Here is a 16,939-nt window from a genome sequence, read left to right as displayed (position 1 = left end):
TCTCGTTATAACCAAGATAAGTAGAAGAGCATCTCTGAATGCACAACACATCGAACCTGGAAGCAGATGGGCTACAGCAGCAGGAGACCGCACGGGGTGCCACTGCTGTTAACTAAGAACAGGCAAATAAGGCTACAATTCATAAGGGCTCACCAAACTTGAACAATAGAAGATTGCAAACCTGATTTTTTGCTGCAACATTCGGATTGTAGCTTCAGAATTTGGTGTCAAAAACATGAAAGTATGGGTCCATCCTGCCATGTATCAACGGTTCAGGCTGATACTGGTGGTGTAAAGGTGTGTGAATATTTTCTTGGCACACTTTGGGCCCCTTAGTAGCAACTGAGAAATCGTTTAAATGCCACAGCCTACCTGAGTTGCTGACCATTGCCACCCCTTTTGTGCCTGCAGTGTACCCATCTTCTGATGGTTAATTCCAGCAGGATAATGCCCCATGTCATAAGGCACAAATAATCTGAAACTGGTTTCTTAAACATGACAATGAGTTCACTGTACTCAAATGGCCCGCATAGTCACCACATCTCAATCCAATAGAGCATTTTTGGGATGTGGTGGAACAGGAGATTTACTTCATGGATGTGCAGCCAACAAATCAGCAGCAATTTCGTGATGCTGTTGTGTCAGAATGGACCAAAATCCCTGTGAAATGTTTCCAGCACCTTGTTGAATCTATACCATAGAGAATTAACAGCAGTTCTGAAGGCAAGAAGGGGGTCCAACCCAGAACTAGCAAGGTGTACCTAATAAAATGGCTGATGTGTGTGTGTCTATATAATATATATATAAATTATACACACTATATAATAATATACCTATACCCTTTTTATGAAATAAAACATTTTTGTTTTTAAATAACATTTAGTCTCCTAATTAAGTAAAGCTTTTCATTAAATATGTTAAATGTTCATCATTACAAGTTCTTATGGAATAAAAACCCACATAATACTACAGTCTTCAAAGAACTGTTTCTGAAATATCTTCCTTAAATGACTGGCATAGTTTCAGGCTGGTTTCCCCCTCGCTCTAGAACAGTAGTTTTACACTCAACTTATTATATGTTACATCACAACAAAACTGTAGGTTGTTAGAATATTAGATTAGAATATCATGGGCCATTCAAAATTTTTGACCCAGAGCCCACTGTGTTTTCTGGGTTTCAATGTAATAACATTATTTTTACTCAATAATTAAGAAATACAATTACTACAATTTGTAAATTTGAAGGAATTATGAATTTACATCCCTATATGCTATAAACCACAACAAACCTCTAAAATCTATGCAGATTATGACAAGCACAGAGTGGTACATTTAGTTCTTTGACTGTAACTTTTATCTAAGGTGACTTATAACATTTGAGATACAGTTGGCTGCATTTCTTTTGTTTTTCTAAGCACTGGCAGGTTCAGTGACGTGCTCATGGTCACACAGTGTCAGTAATGGTGTATGAACGTCAGGGTTTGAAGTTCAAAATCTTAACCACTGCCCTACATTGCCTGCAGAATGTTATATCATAGTCTCATCTTCAGCTTTACATTCAACTAAATGTGCATACAGGATTGTTTTAGCGAAATTCAAAATGCACATCATCCACCCTCAGTTATTCAGTGAGGTAATGTTTTCTGTCTCCTCTATTAAAAAGCCATTTGTTTTTATTTCTTGACGTTTATATTTTTATGTACTGTACATTTTACCAGTATGCTTTTTTGAAAAGAAAAGGAATATATAACACCTTCATTGTGAATATTTGCAATATATGTAATTCTTTTGGTTCCCTGTTGCAGTTATTGATTCAACTGCATTTTTAATTGTGTGTTCAATGTTTTATGCATACTTACTTTAAGCCCTTAGAAACCATTTTATTCTTTCTGACATATTCACACACATTTCTTGAAATATATTTTTTTCAGTGAGTCTCCAGAGTCTGATAATATAGTAAGTATATTTAATTATACCAATAACATAAAACATGTACCATATTAAATTAAAAGAAAATGTACTCTCCTAACTTTCATGCTGAGTTTAAAAAAAGTACAAATCATTTGATTTGTTTGAATTCTGTTTAATAATATGAATGAATTATTTGATTTGTAAATTTTAAAACTAAAGATCATTTATAACCTTTCTGATGCATGATCACTTAAACAGATTTCTTTTTCATGTTTTTATGAGTGTTCTGTCACTTTAAATATCTCTTCATATGTTTTACGTCTATCTCTAAATCTGTACTGCTTTATATTCTTAATCAAGAAGACATCAAATGGAACACCATCTGGGTACTATGGGAGAATAGATATACAGAATGCCGTAAGTAAACTCTTTAGGTGCCATCAGCTTCTCTTATTAGGGAACTTCTTGTCATTATTTCACTTCTTTCTCTTTTGTAATCGGTTGCTTGAAATTAGAGACATTATGGTTTATGTTAATGAACAACAAATCAGTATAATTATGTGTCATTTACAAACACATTCTTGTCTTCAGATATTCTTATAAGTCCTTAATAGAAGAATACATTTTAGAAAATGTTAATGTCGCCATGAATTCTCACACAGACTTTAAGTTGTAAAGTAGTGTGTCATTCATAATGGATCAGCAAGTTCTGACTTTGAAGGTTTTTCATAGGAGCCAATTTGGCCAAAAGTTATTAAATGAAAATAATTGAAATCTTCTTTCTTTAATAAGTTTAAGTGTCTATAAATATACCTGATTCTTCTTTGTCATTCTTTGAATTTAAAAAAAACAGTGTTTTGTAACTGTATCGCTAGCCCAGATGTGCTGTAAAACAACAGTCTCAGTCACTAAACGTGAAACAAGTTTTTATTTTCTATTTGTTAAAAATATGGCAAATACTATTGTTTTTACATTTCAGATTTTTCAGTTCACTAATAATTTACTCTAATATTAGCAGAAACTTGGAATACTGTCAATGGATTAGCAAAATGAAGAATACAAATGTTTGGGTATAATGGCTTTTATTTCATCTAAGACCATACTGCACTATTTGGTAAAATTTTAAATCTATCCTTACCAGCAGTTTTGTTCATGTGTTTTTTTAGCCACTATTGTGCTAAAAATACATATGAGTATGAGTAAAAATATTTTGATACAGGTAAAATCGCACAGATACCGAATATCTCCTGAGTTTAAAATGACATAAAATACCTTATATAAAAAATACATTTTATATGTGACCATTTAAACTATGTTCTAATATGTTAATGTAAATATACAAAGCGTTTTTTTTTTTTTTCAATTTAAATTTAGCAGAATACTAATAATCCTATCATCTTCAGACCACCTAGTGCTTAATGCAGTTTTAAAATAATTTGGACTTTATTAAGCAAATAGTGAGTGCATGCGCCTCATCTTAAGACATGGGTGTTCTGGTGGAACTTTTTGGCTTTTACTTAAAAGATAAGTCCTGCATGCTTTAGGTTGAAGAGGAATTGCCAATTAAGAATGTGACAATTTTTCCAAAAAAAAAAGTGCAAGTATTCTTTGGTCTCAATAACTATTTCCTTTTGCTTGCAGAATATTCCAGAGGTAGACGAGGAAGGATATTGCATCCGTCCAGAACTGAATGAAAATGATATCCTTTATTTTGAATTTTAAATATAAAAACAACTTCCATTTTCTTGCTATACCACTAGGTGTCAGTGTATGTATGAAAGTTGAAATCTCATAAATTATTCTACAGCAGGATAATCTATGGTTAAACTCAACGTATTCTGTAAGGAATCAATAGGCTGTTCCCTTATTTATCAAAACTAGCCTGGATCCTTAACTCTTTTAAACAGCATGAAAAAGGCAACAATTTCTATTCATCCAGTGATTCTGAAGATGAAGATGAACCAAGAAAGTTCCATGTGGAAATCAAACCAGTGCAGCCCAATAATGGCAACCATCAGAGTTTGTCTTCAATAGATGAACTAAAAGCCTCCATAGGAGCTATTACACTCTCTCCATCTGTCTCAGTAAGGACGTTTAATTCATATACATTGAACTTAGTATTTTTAAAAATATTTGAGCTTAGGATAAATAATTGAATTGCACTATTATTTTAATGAATTGAGAATGGACAAATCCCTGCAGAATTTGTGTTAACTTTTAATATAAAAGTAGTTGTTAAAGATGATATAGTTTCTGAATTCATTTGGGAAGCAATAATAATTTTTCAGTTGTGGGTGAAAACACAGGAAATTGCTCAGTCAGAAATATTTGAGTAGTAGACTAGTGGTCTATTTTGTGAAATAAAGATAAAAAAAAACACGTAACATGGAAAATGTCTAAAAGGTAATATTCACTTGCTACCAAACACACACCTTTAAAATTGTATTTATTTATTTTAAATATTGACCAAAAAACACACAATATGAAAATATAATGTCAAATTTTTGGCACAATGTTAATAGCACAGTAAGTCAATGATTTTTGTACACATATTAACTCACTTTAAAATTTAGCACTTGGGACAAATCCAAATTGCAGATATAAAAATCACTTTGGGGTATTGTTACAAGTTCTGGTATTGTGGTAGGAGCAACTTATATGTTAAAAGGATTAAAGCTCCCTTTACAGACAATAATTTTTTCTTTAACATCTTTAGATTATAATACTTTTTAATGTTTTTTTTTTTCTTTTTCTTAATACCTATCGTAATCTTAGATATTTTAAAAATACTTAGATGGCTAATTTACCTATCAGACTTGAAATTAATTTGAGTTCTGAGTTATATTGGATCTAAATCTAAAATGTCATATTAAAATCTGTTTGTAATAGATGAGAGTTTACAAAAAATGACTTGGGCGAAGCTGTGACAAAACAAACGTGATAACAAACAGGCAAAGTCATGTATACACAATATTAACAGAAAGTTTGTAAATCCAAATTAAAAATGTATTAATCAGAAATCAAAACAATCACCAGTAGTAACTTTGTTTAGATAAAAATGGTGGTCTTCAAAGGAATCCAACTATTAACCATTCTTTGTAAAATCTCACATGTTAAGTGTGAGTAGATGCCGTATGTATGCAGTATAGGGAAGCCGCTTACAGCAGCTTGATCTTGTTTTAGAAATTGAAGCTGTGCAGTCAAACATAGTAAACTGTTTTGTGTTTGGTATTTTTTAAACCATTTTTTTTACATTAAGGTATTTTTCATAGCTATTTTTTTTTTTTGATCTAAAGTATATTAATCTCATTACCATAAAACATTATTAATATTTTGTGAAAGTATTTTTAAACTACACGCAGTTAGACCCAAGGGTATAAGTGACAAAAAGTAATTATATTGTGTTAAATTTAATAGCACTTGTATGTTTTATGCCCTTGGAATCAGCAGGTGACGGAAAATCAAATACATTTTTATGTTCCAAAAACAAACTGAAATCCTGGAGGGCTACAGCAGCTGCAAGTTTTTGTTTCAGGCACTTTCTTAATTTTTAACTAATTACAGACTCATTTTGCCTTAACTTTAATTTGTTTTTTGTCTTTCACAAACTTTGATTGTTTCCTATTTTCCTTAAGTAGCAGTCAAATTTGACCAGTTAATTCAGGGTTCTCAAACTCAGTTTATGGACAGCCGCCATTTTTTCTGCAAACAATTTCTTCATTAGAAGACAATTCTCACTGTTAGTGAAGCACTTTTTTATTGTCTGACTTTGATAGTGTTCTTGTTTTACTGCGCCAAACTGTGGATTTTCTTCTTTCTGAGAGCACCATTAATGTGTGTTGAGGCCTAGATTGCATAAAAGTGTAAATGGGATCAAGTTACAGCAGATGCTCAACTGTTTGCTTGCTTTGCATCCCTTTAATGTTTGGCCATGGGAAACGAGTATTTTGAATCTTAAAAAGCAAGGCTTTTTAAATGCCTAAAGAAGAAATGGGTTTCTATCTCTTACTAATTAAAAAAGTCATTGGAATGAAAACTTGCAGCCCTACAGGAACTGGTTTTCTAAAGGTTAATGAATTGTCTCTGCAGCTATTCGTAAAGTAGCATCTGCAGAAACTGCACACCTGAAAATGCCATTGTACACACTCTGTGATAAAACTACTTTTTTATCAGCATACAAGAATCAGGTTTTACATGCATGGAGTTGGTTTAAAACATTGAAAGAATAAACTTCTACATATTGGCTGTAGAGAAAAACCAAGCAAAATGACACCTTTTATTGGCTAACTAAAAAGATTACAATATGCATGCTTTCGAGTATTGGCTGTAAATATTGTGCAAATTAATAGGGAGCTTTATCATTTTATTTTTTATTAATAATCATATTTATAAATGCACTACTGTTTATGCAATAAAAAGTCATAAGCCATTATTGATCTTTTTGTTCTCTCCATCCCATTATAGCAGGCACTGAGTTTTCCGTAGTTAATGTTTTTGGTCATTAAGGGGGGGAAAAAAGAAGATCCATTAATTGTAAATACATAATCCAAACTATTCAGCTGTAAAGATTAACATGACTTTTTTTTTTAAACATGGATTGAGTATCAGTTTACATAATCTGATTTAAGCATTAGATAAATTATTCTATATGATTATTAATATGATGTATACACCTTCTAGAAAGTGCCACATAAATGTGAAAAAATGCTCAAAATACTTTCAGCAGTAACTTGCAATTAATACTTATAGAAATTATCCACAGTATTAAATATGCAGTGAAATAACGTGTGTGGCATTGCATAGTGATGTCTGATTTCTGTCCCTTGAGTGCTGATGAAAGAGGCAAACATGCATGTTAGTATTTAAAGAAATATATAAATGTTCCTTTCTTCTTGGGTTGAGTATTTTAAAACAGTCTAAACAGTTCCTTAAATGGGATCAATAAAATGTCTTTACTATAACATTTTCAATTAACAAAATATTCAAAACCATATCAAAATTTTATATAGGTTTAAATATGGAACACATAACATAGTTATTTTTTACTAAATGTGCTGAATATCTCAAAGTTTAATGTGATAACTTAATGGGTCTTAATGTGAGTGCTTATTTGAATCTTTATAATTTGTAGCTTTGTTAGACTTTTTGCATGAGTGGTCAGTATTTTGGAAAAATGTGTTACTGAGCAAGTGAGAAACAGTGAATTTTTGCAGAGAATGTAACACAAGTTGAAGGAAGTGACGAAGCATGTCACCCAACTGTTGCACTCAAACTCGACTACAATTATTTTAAGATCTGGTAAATCTAACCACTTATAAAGCAGCAAGTAAATGCTCAAAATTGCTGATGTATCCTACGCTTTATGAATTAAAAAAGTAACATTTTGTATCTATGAATGAAGCATGAAATCCCAGAAAATCTTTTTTATAACACTGAAGGTATTATATTGAGACATTAATTACGTAATATATTGTTTTGTCATTATCTTGTTCATCTCACATGCTTAAGTGCCTAAGAACACTTACACACTTCATTTCTTGCTTTCATCTTTTTATCTGCTGTGCTCCAACTCTTATTTTTAGGCAGAAAAAAAAAAAATAAGAGAGATTGTGTTGTATTGCAAAATTACCGCTATCTTTTATATTATGCAAAACATATTGCCTGGTGTGATCAGTATTATTGTGCATGCACATGCCGTGGATGTCCTGTGATGGCTAGTAGTGTATAATCAAGTGGCAAAAACCGAACAAAAGTCACAGTTACTGTATACATTTAATTGTACATGAGCTGAGGGGTAAATTTTATCCACAGTTTAGGGTCATGAGGAGCCAGTGATTATCACAGCAGCACTGGGTGTAAATCATTAATGTGCCGTGAAATAAATAACATTCATCCTCTTTTTCTATTCCCAAATAAAGCCCCTAAATATTCAAGGTATGAACACTGTTTCAAAGTATCTATAAATAGCTAGGTTAAACCTACATAACAAATTTATTTACAGCTTTCAATTAGTGTATTGCACACAGTACACTCTTTTCTCATTGGTTGTGCTACTGTCATCTGAAAAGGACAGACATGTTGACCCCCATGGTTGGTTTTAGCCTTACATCTATGCATATCCTGGTGGAATGAGTCAGGAATGCTAGCTCTGCACTCTTACCTATGATAAAACATCTGTACTAAACTAATCTGAATGAAATGTATGCCTGTAACCTTTGTCTAGTTATTGTCCCTTGATTGCTTGCTACTTGCTTTCTTCACCTCTCCCTTCATGCACATGCCCAATGTTAGTGGCAGCAGCAGGTTGTTTCTTGCCTAAACCTCTGTGCTGCTGTGATATTCACCAGCTTTTCTGTGCCCCTAAACTGTGCAGATTAAAATTACCCCTCAGCACATGCAGAATTAAGTGTATACCTACGACTTTTGTTCATTTCATTTCTTTTGATTCACCATATGCATTTATTTAAGCTATCCATTGGTAGCCATCACAGGATGTCTGAATCAAGCGCAGGGATAATGATACTGACCACACCAGGCAATACTGTATCTTTTACAAAATAATGCAAGTTTTGAGTAGCAGGTATAACCTTTCGTAGTGCTTATTGTGCTGCAAGATTTCAACAATCTAAACATTTACTTTTCTGATAATTTTGGTAGTGAGCTTTTCAATGCATACAGCTATTTTAACAGGATGAACATGTTTGCACACATAATTTTACCATCTATGAAGGGATGAATTTATCCAAGTACTACTGAAATGTTTCAGCATATCACAGCAAAAGAGGACAGCTAATGTCTGTTCATTTTTACAATAATGTATAAATAAAAACAGTGCTAAATATTTTTGTAAAAACTATTCATTTGTGATATATAACTGAATTCCCAAAAACAGTGTTATATTACTAAACTGTTAAGATTTGTGGTTACGCATTTCAGCACATTGCAGTGTACAGAAAATTTTAAATAGTCTGCATAATTTATGTTTTGAAAGCTATACAGTTACTGACAGTATTAAATTATCAATTTATGCCACTAATGAAAACCATTTTGTTTTTATTTTAGTAAATGTATTAAATCATCAAATACACAAAATGATCAAACATGCCAAGTATACCTAGCTGAACAAATATTAGACCAATTAATTTGATTAATCTGAAATGAAAACCAGACAATACTGTGACTTTCAAGGACTTCTGTACCTCTGAAGTGGACAGTCTGCTTCAGAATTAATTTTGTTTTTGATATTAAATTGTATTTAAATGCACAGGGTATCTGTTGCTTGTGACTTTAATACTGTGTAGTCGAAATGCATGTTACTAGGGCCAACACTGTTCACAGGTTAGAAATGATTGAATTGTTGATCAAATGATGTAAAAAGAAATGGTATTTGAAGATTTACAATTTATTTTTTTTCTTTTTTCTCTACATGCCAAAAATCAGAGAAGTAGCCCTGTAAGTGAAAATAGTTTGTATCTGTGATGCTTTTGCATGATTTTTGCAGTCATTTATTTACTGTTATCTTTTGACCATATTCTTAGTTTTAATGCCAAGCAGTTTTATTTTTTACATCTTTATGTATTTTTTTGCATTTCATTCGAGTGTTTCTTACTGTGACAATTTACTCCTTAATATTCTTTAACTTAAATGGTGTAGCTGCTTTTTGTGTTGCAAGGCTTTGCTGTGCTTAAATAAGCTCACATTTGACGATGAAAAATAACTATCAGTTTCTCCCTGACTACCATAAAATAATATGGGGCTTCTGTTTTTAATCATTTTCCAAAAAAAAAATAATTTGCAGTGTTACTCTTACTCATATTTAAATGTCTACGTATATGTCATCCTAAACATTACTCTAAGTAAAGTTTTTCAACAAAAAAGTAATAGTTTAAGTTTTAGTGTTTCTGATTATTATGCCATCCTCACTGTTTTATTGACTACATTTATTACAAACTGCAAATTCTGTATGTAGTTCTGCAAAAAACTGCAAATATACTAAAGCTAAATCACATTTTGCATAACACAAATCAAAAGCACACACAGGCATTTATCATAAAACAAAAATGTGTTGCATTCACTTTTTGTTTTATATAAATAAAATTACTTATTTTTGTTTAAATAATGTGTAATATTTGATAATTTTATCATTGTCCTCATCCAGCATACACAGACTTACTGATTGATTTATTTTACCTTTCTTGCATTCAGTAGTTTTCAAACGTAGATAAGAAAAAAAGATGAAAGATATTGTAACCTTAATAATATCCACTTTCTTTGCCAATTCCACTTATGTCAAATGTCCATGTTTTATAGGAACTGCAACTGGAAAAAAATCTGAATTTCCTTTTTATTTATTTATTTATTCTTTAAGTAATGCTTTTATTATGAAAGACTACTTAAAATGCTTACCATATTTAACACTGCTTTTGCAACAGTATATACTCTTACACCCAGAAAGTGGCCAAATAAGTAACCTGATAGTTCCAGGGATTTTTACAATTAAACCAAGAAAAAGGATTTATTAGATAAGATGTTTCCTTTGCAATTATACCAAAAAAGATTTACTAGATAAATGATTCCCTTTTATGTGTTATTATTAAAGTCACCATCACATTGATTGGAGGTGCTGAGTTGAAACTACTGTAGTAGATTTGCTATAGGAAATATCATATGATGAATACCACATAAGCGGACACCTTTGCTTCTATTTTTCACCTCTACTTAAAAGAGCTGTGTATGTATTTAAAAGAATTGTGTTCCCAGTAATTGATTAAAATGAGGAGTGATTTAAAAGCTTCCAGCTCCAGACTGTGAATGTAAACCCCTTCCATATGCTTTTTGACTAGTTTTGTTGGTCATGTGAGGTTTTAACACTATTTGACACTAGTACTGTAAGCCCATTTCATAAACTAACATTTTAAGGCAGTTTGCAGCAATTTCAGTTTGTGATGTTAGTGGGATCTCTCATGTTACACATGAAGTTACACAAAATGTGCTTTTATTTCCTATGCATATTTGTACTGGTCCAATGCTTCTGTGGAGGGTGCTTTTGTACTTTTTACAGGATGAATGGATAGATAGATAGACCCATCAATAGACAGATAGTAATTACAGTGTTTTCTTATGTAGCATGTACTTTTTTCATACAAATGTTAGAAAAAAAGTAATGGATGTTATACTGTCTGCTTTGCATATTTTTTTACATTGAATAACACTGAATCAATAAATGAAGTAAACAAGTATACATTATTGAGAGAAAATTATTGTGTACGTTATTGATTAGCATGGTTAATCTTACATGAAAAATCTGAAACCCTTATACTGTAAATGCATATATGCCAAGAGAGGCCCACCAAATCAACATACTAATTAAAAGGGCAGGTTCAGTTATGGGATGCACTCTGGACCCCTTGTGATAGTAGCAAAGAAGATAATTAAAACAAACTGAGTAACCTTAATAAACAAAGTTACACATCATCTCTTTTACACACTAACACTAAGGACTTTCAGCCAACAAATTATTCAGCAAGAGTGTCAAGAAACACTACTGGGGATCCTTTATATAAACAGAAAAACACCGGCGTAGTGCCTCACAGTGTCTGAAACTTACAAGTCAAAAGCTTTTGTTTCTTTTATTTATTTTTTAATTTATTTCCCATTTAGACATTCTGTTTGCATGTTTGGTGGGAAAACAAACTGGAGAAGAAAAGCAAAAAAAAAAAATGTGCAAAGTGTACACTAGGCCATAATTGGAGTACAGTATTTTGGAATTCTAAGGCAGCAGTGCTGATCAAGTGTGCAGTGTAATGTAGTAGCTCAACCACTGAACGTTAAATCACAGGGTTGTCAGTGTTACCCCGCGTGAGTTATAAACCATCCTATTCTCCAATGAATACTGTAAATAAATAATGCACATGTATATAGCAGGGCGACATGAGGATGTTACAATTTTCAGGGTGTTGTGGGTGGTGAGTAAATGGAGCAGATATATATGTGATGCCATGGCAGTTTTGTATATTAAATAGCAGTTCCAGCGGCCAGTCTAACACTATTTTAAAGTGGTTTGGTAAATTACAGTTTGCTGATAGTTCATGGACATACGGTATTTGTTAGACCATTGAGAGAACTGCAAGAACGCTAGAAAATATTGTAAGGGAGAGATGTGTTATAGAACAAAGTCCTCAGCATGACATTAGTTGATAGCATTAAGCATTTCAGTTAGATGAGATAAACAAACTACATTGATTAATTTTCTGACAACTATTAATTCTTGTCTAACGCAAACCAACCATTCATACTATTCTTTACAAAATGGTCACATATTATAAACAATTTAATACATAATGGATTTTTTGAAGTTGCCTTCCATAAATGTGTCTGCCAGATATGCTGTAATAATAATAATTATTCAACCACTGTGCTGCCACTTTGCCATGACTGCAAAATTTTAGAATCTAAATGGCTAACTGAAATTACCAGTATGTGTTAGTAGTATACACCGATACAAGACTGCATTCTTTTCCCGTGTTTGTCTCCACACCCATTAAGAATAATAACCATAATTTGGTAGCACAATTTGCATTTTGCCAAATTCACATTTAGTGAAAAATGAAGGCACCATTGCTTTTCAATTAAATATTGTCCAGTATCACATCAGACGTGTACAATTTTTGCTAAAAGAAAGTTTTCCCATGTGGGGCTATAAATGATGCAAAACAATTATATTGCTGTCCATAAGTCTAAATAATACCCTTCTGGGTTATTTTATATGAAAATACGAAAAAGTCTAAAAAATAAAGGGACTTAACCATCTCTAATATATAATTAATGTTACCAATTTAGCAGTTTCATTAGACAAGATGCCTAGGCCATGTAAAATAGAATGTTGACTTGATATTTGTTGAACAATGAATGATGCTCACATTGATCTTTACTAAAGTATGGAGAAAATTGAATCTTTCCTTTTTATGCAATAATGATAGAGTTTAGTTTAGTATATGTTGGGGGTATTACATTTTAAAATGTTTCCATTCATTCACCCCTTGTGTTTGTAAAAATATCTTGAGTTTCTGTTCTGTCCTTTATATACTAATTGCTTTTAATGCTTTTCAGGCTCAGATGAAAAGAAATTTATCTAGTAAGTATAAGTGTTGTTTGTTGTTATATTTTCTAGTGTATATGAGTCTTGTACATTGCAAAACTGATAAGTGTCAATGAATGCAAACGTGACTATCAGCATTTTATTCACCTGATTTGGTAGATAAGTGTTTGTAGTAAACTTAATGATTGTCTGAGATGAAAGACTGAAGTGTATACATGAAACAATGTAAAAAATAAGAAATACAGGGGATATTGGATTATCTAAAACTGAAACAAAGAGAGGCATTATAAAACAACTGTGCCACTGAGCTCCTCTGAAGTAATTCATTAAACTCACAACATCTATTGATTAATTTGAAAAATCATTTGTTTTTTTTTTAATAATTATAACCCAAATTAAAAATACGGAAGTACAGTGTGAACATAGGCTTATTGCACAGCTTACAGTGCAATTCTACCCTTACTTTCAAGCAACAGTAATATTCATCCATCTGTCTAATAATTTTCTGAACCTGCTTCAGTTCCCACCAGAGTATTTTATGGCTCTTGACATACATACTTTTTTTTTTTTTTTATTATTTAGCTGAAGAATTGAAGTCTCGACTCACTGGATCATATAATGAGTAAGTTAAAGAATTTATACCTTCTTACCCAGTCTGTAAGAACTTATAGAAGAATTTGTACATGGCCAAATGCTGTATATGTTGCAGAATAATTTGAAGAGTCCTTTTTCACCTTCTGCTTTTCTGACTCATATGTAGAACCAAGCGAGTCAACAATGACCTCCTGTCTTTGGATCCATTATTTGGTCCTCCACTTGAGTCTTCATCCTCGTCTGCTTCTGCATCATCAACAGGTTAATACATTTAATTATATGATTTTATTGAACTGTTCAATTTTAAGTTTTTATATACACAATTGTAATAATAATACTGTGAAAGTAGTTATTTGTTTCATGAAAGAGAAACCAAAGTTTTAAAAAAATACTGTTCTTCACCATACATCAGATAGCTCAGTTCTTAAATGTTCTACTAGAAGTGCTGGGCAGTCTTCAGGTGAGGTATTCTTGTCATAGTGTTTTGTGCACATTAAGGGCAATATTATGTATATTTTACAATATCCCCAGCTAATCGCTGTGAATATGTACAATATACAAAAACAATACTTGGCAAACTGCAGATAGCTAAACACTGCAAAACATAAATGGTAAAGAAAAGTGAATGCTGTTTCATTAATTAAAGTATCCAGCTGATAAATAGTATAGCTATCCTCCTGATTTCATTACCCAGTGTATTTAATTCAGATAGATAGATAGATAGATAGATACTTTATTAATCCCAAGGGGAAATTCACATAATCCAGCAGCAGTATACTGATACAAAGAAACAATATTAAATTAAATAGTAATAAAAATGAAAAGAATTAAAATAAAATTAATGTTAGCATTTACTCCCCCGGGTGGAATTGAAGAGTCGCATAGTGTGGGGGAGGAACGATCTCCTCAGTCTGTCAGTGGAGCAGGACGGTGACAAAAGTCTGTCACTGAAGCTACTCCTCTGCCTGGAGATGATCCCGTTCACAGCAACAAATTATAATTATGGAGCTAAAATTAAAAATATTGATATTGAATTCACTGTAATATAAATTTGTGCATTTTTTAAGCATAAGTGACAGTAACCATTCATTATTTAACTGTACTGCACTAGACTACTCTACTTGATAAGAATCTATAGGAAGCAAGCATGTGATACTGTTTATTTGTAAACTCAGATCGAAAGAGATCACATAATGAATATGAGAAAACTTTTTTTTGTTTTGTTTATTTTTATGAGTTCAGTGCTTAAACTTAACACGCAAATATTTGGGAGAATAAAGTGTAAATTAAAACCTACCTTCATGCCATTACTTAAAAATTCAACTCTTGGCACAATCAGTGGCTATTTGTTTTTTGTTTTTTTCACCCTATCTGTGTCTGCATGGGCTTTCTTTAGATACTGCAGTTTTTTCCCCACATTCCAGTTTCATTTTTGTGGCTGTAGTTGTTATCTCTAAGATGATACAATATGAATCAGTGTGCCTTATGATAGTGTTATGTTCCATCCAAGATGTACTCATGACCTGCATCTAGAGCTCCTGGGATAGCCCTTGCTACCTGGGATTCTGAATTGAACTGATTGGGGTAAGAAAATGGACAGTTGGAAGTGTTGTAATGCATCAAATTACTAATGTCTATATATGTAATCTTAATAAATATACCTTTTCTATGTTGACTTTTCACATTCTCTTACTCTTTAGATTGTTTTTTTTTTTCTCTTGTGTTACAGTTTCCTTTCACGTCCTACTTATCTGCATGTTAGATTAATATGTGATTTTAGATTGGTGTGGTATAAGTGAGTGCTCTTGAAATCATGAACACATGCTGAAATGCATTTGCTCATCAGCCAGGGTTACCTCCTGCCTTATGGTAGCATTCTGCAACAAACCTAAACTGAAATAACTAGGTTAAATAGTTGGGAAATGCAGAGATGCATATACAGTGCTTGTGAAAATAAATGTGCCCAGTGTTTTCAGGTCTTTAACTTGAATCTATTATTAGATAAAGGGCACCTGAATGGATAACACGTTTTTAAACTTTAATTTATTTACTGTCACTTATAATTAGACTAGTTTTCTAAAAGGAGCATCTTAGACCCCCCTCCCTGGGGTTGGGTAATGTACAACTTTAAGTCTTTTTGATCATTTTTGCTGAAGACACCCATTGGTATTGCACAAAATGTAGTCTAAAAATGGCCTAAAGGCCCAAAAAAATAAGGGATAACCACAAAACGCTAGAAACCTTGCATAATTAGGCATTAAGACGAGTCAAACGGTATATCGTATTGGTGGGGTTTCTAATACCTATGAGTCAAGAAACACCAGACAAAATTCTTATGAACACAATATAATTAAGTAATAAACCAAAGCATTCTGTATAGCCATTTATTATGACAGATAAGTATGAGATGTATTTCTATCTGCAACCCTGGATATCTTAATTTTGTGAATAAAATTGAGATGTAGTATGAAGGAACAGTTCTATGAATATTCTTACCAGCTGTATGCGTGTGTTTTTAATGGAAAGAAAATAATGTTTTAAGACAGTTTTCCAAAGGTATTGACTGTTTATCAAAATTGCAGAGGACATGTTTACTTATTTAATTTTGTTTTACAGATGATTAGAGGGGTATAGCAAAAATGATAGATTTCCACTTGCAAAGTGTGAACTCATGCTGCTTTACTTATGAGCAAATTGATTATTTTCATTGCATTATATAGTAATGTTTTTATGTTGGAAACCATTTCAGTGTACTCATACTGTAAATGAAGTGGAAAAGGGAAAAAAAAAATTTGGCTAGTTTTTTAGGGAAAGCGTAACTAAGGCAAACTCTGATTATCTCTTCATCCCTGAAAGAGCAACTGCCAACGCGAACACTGGTTCCAGCCTTTCAGTGGAGCCAGTTGATTGCAATTTATAATTTTTGGAAGAGTAAAGAATTTGCAAGGACCACCAGAAGTGATTTTATGGAAACTTGTCTTTGATGCACACTTAAAATTGGACCCAGTAATCAATAACAAATGGTGTTGTATTCTGCCAAAGTAATTGAAATTAATTGCTGGATTGTTGCCATGTCCTATCTGTGACACTAACTTTCTTACGGCCCACATTATCCTGACATATTAATTGTGTTTCTTTGTTTGACTGATTGGTTTACATAGTTGTTTTTTTTTTGGCTACAAAATGCTTTAAAGACCATATTTTTTCTTATTTATATTTTAATACAAAGTACAAAAGCAGTTTGCTTGGTATTACTTATACAAATGTTTTTATTTAAATATACTACTTTCTGTTTAATTGCCTGAATAATATACATGGCATAATTTAAAACTAAAT

General features: G+C 32.1%; 1 protein-coding gene across 5 annotated transcripts in view; it reads left to right on the top strand.

Annotated features, from left to right (window-relative positions):
- Positions 1–16,939, top strand: part of fcho2 (FCH and mu domain containing endocytic adaptor 2) — a 167,256-nt gene that overhangs the window by 116,720 nt on the left and 33,597 nt on the right. For 2 of the 5 annotated variants that reach the window (XM_039758458.1, XM_039758463.1), the window contains exons 11-18: positions 1,932–1,956; positions 2,272–2,328; positions 3,553–3,610; positions 3,817–3,995; positions 9,352–9,363; positions 13,021–13,045; positions 13,592–13,631; positions 13,770–13,864. In XM_039758458.1, the coding sequence (XP_039614392.1) occupies positions 1,932–1,956; positions 2,272–2,328; positions 3,553–3,610; positions 3,817–3,995; positions 9,352–9,363; positions 13,021–13,045; positions 13,592–13,631; positions 13,770–13,864 (491 nt within the window). The remainder of the gene's footprint in view (positions 1–1,931; positions 1,957–2,271; positions 2,329–3,552; positions 3,611–3,816; positions 3,996–9,351; positions 9,364–13,020; positions 13,046–13,591; positions 13,632–13,769; positions 13,865–16,939) is intronic. The other 3 variants (XM_039758460.1, XM_039758462.1, XM_039758461.1) reach the window with 3 other exon arrangements.

This window comes from Polypterus senegalus, chromosome 7 (assembly GCF_016835505.1).
Source record: "Polypterus senegalus isolate Bchr_013 chromosome 7, ASM1683550v1, whole genome shotgun sequence".
NCBI lineage: Eukaryota > Metazoa > Chordata > Cladistia > Polypteriformes > Polypteridae > Polypterus > Polypterus senegalus.
This window is presented reverse-complemented; position numbering and strand designations above follow the sequence as displayed.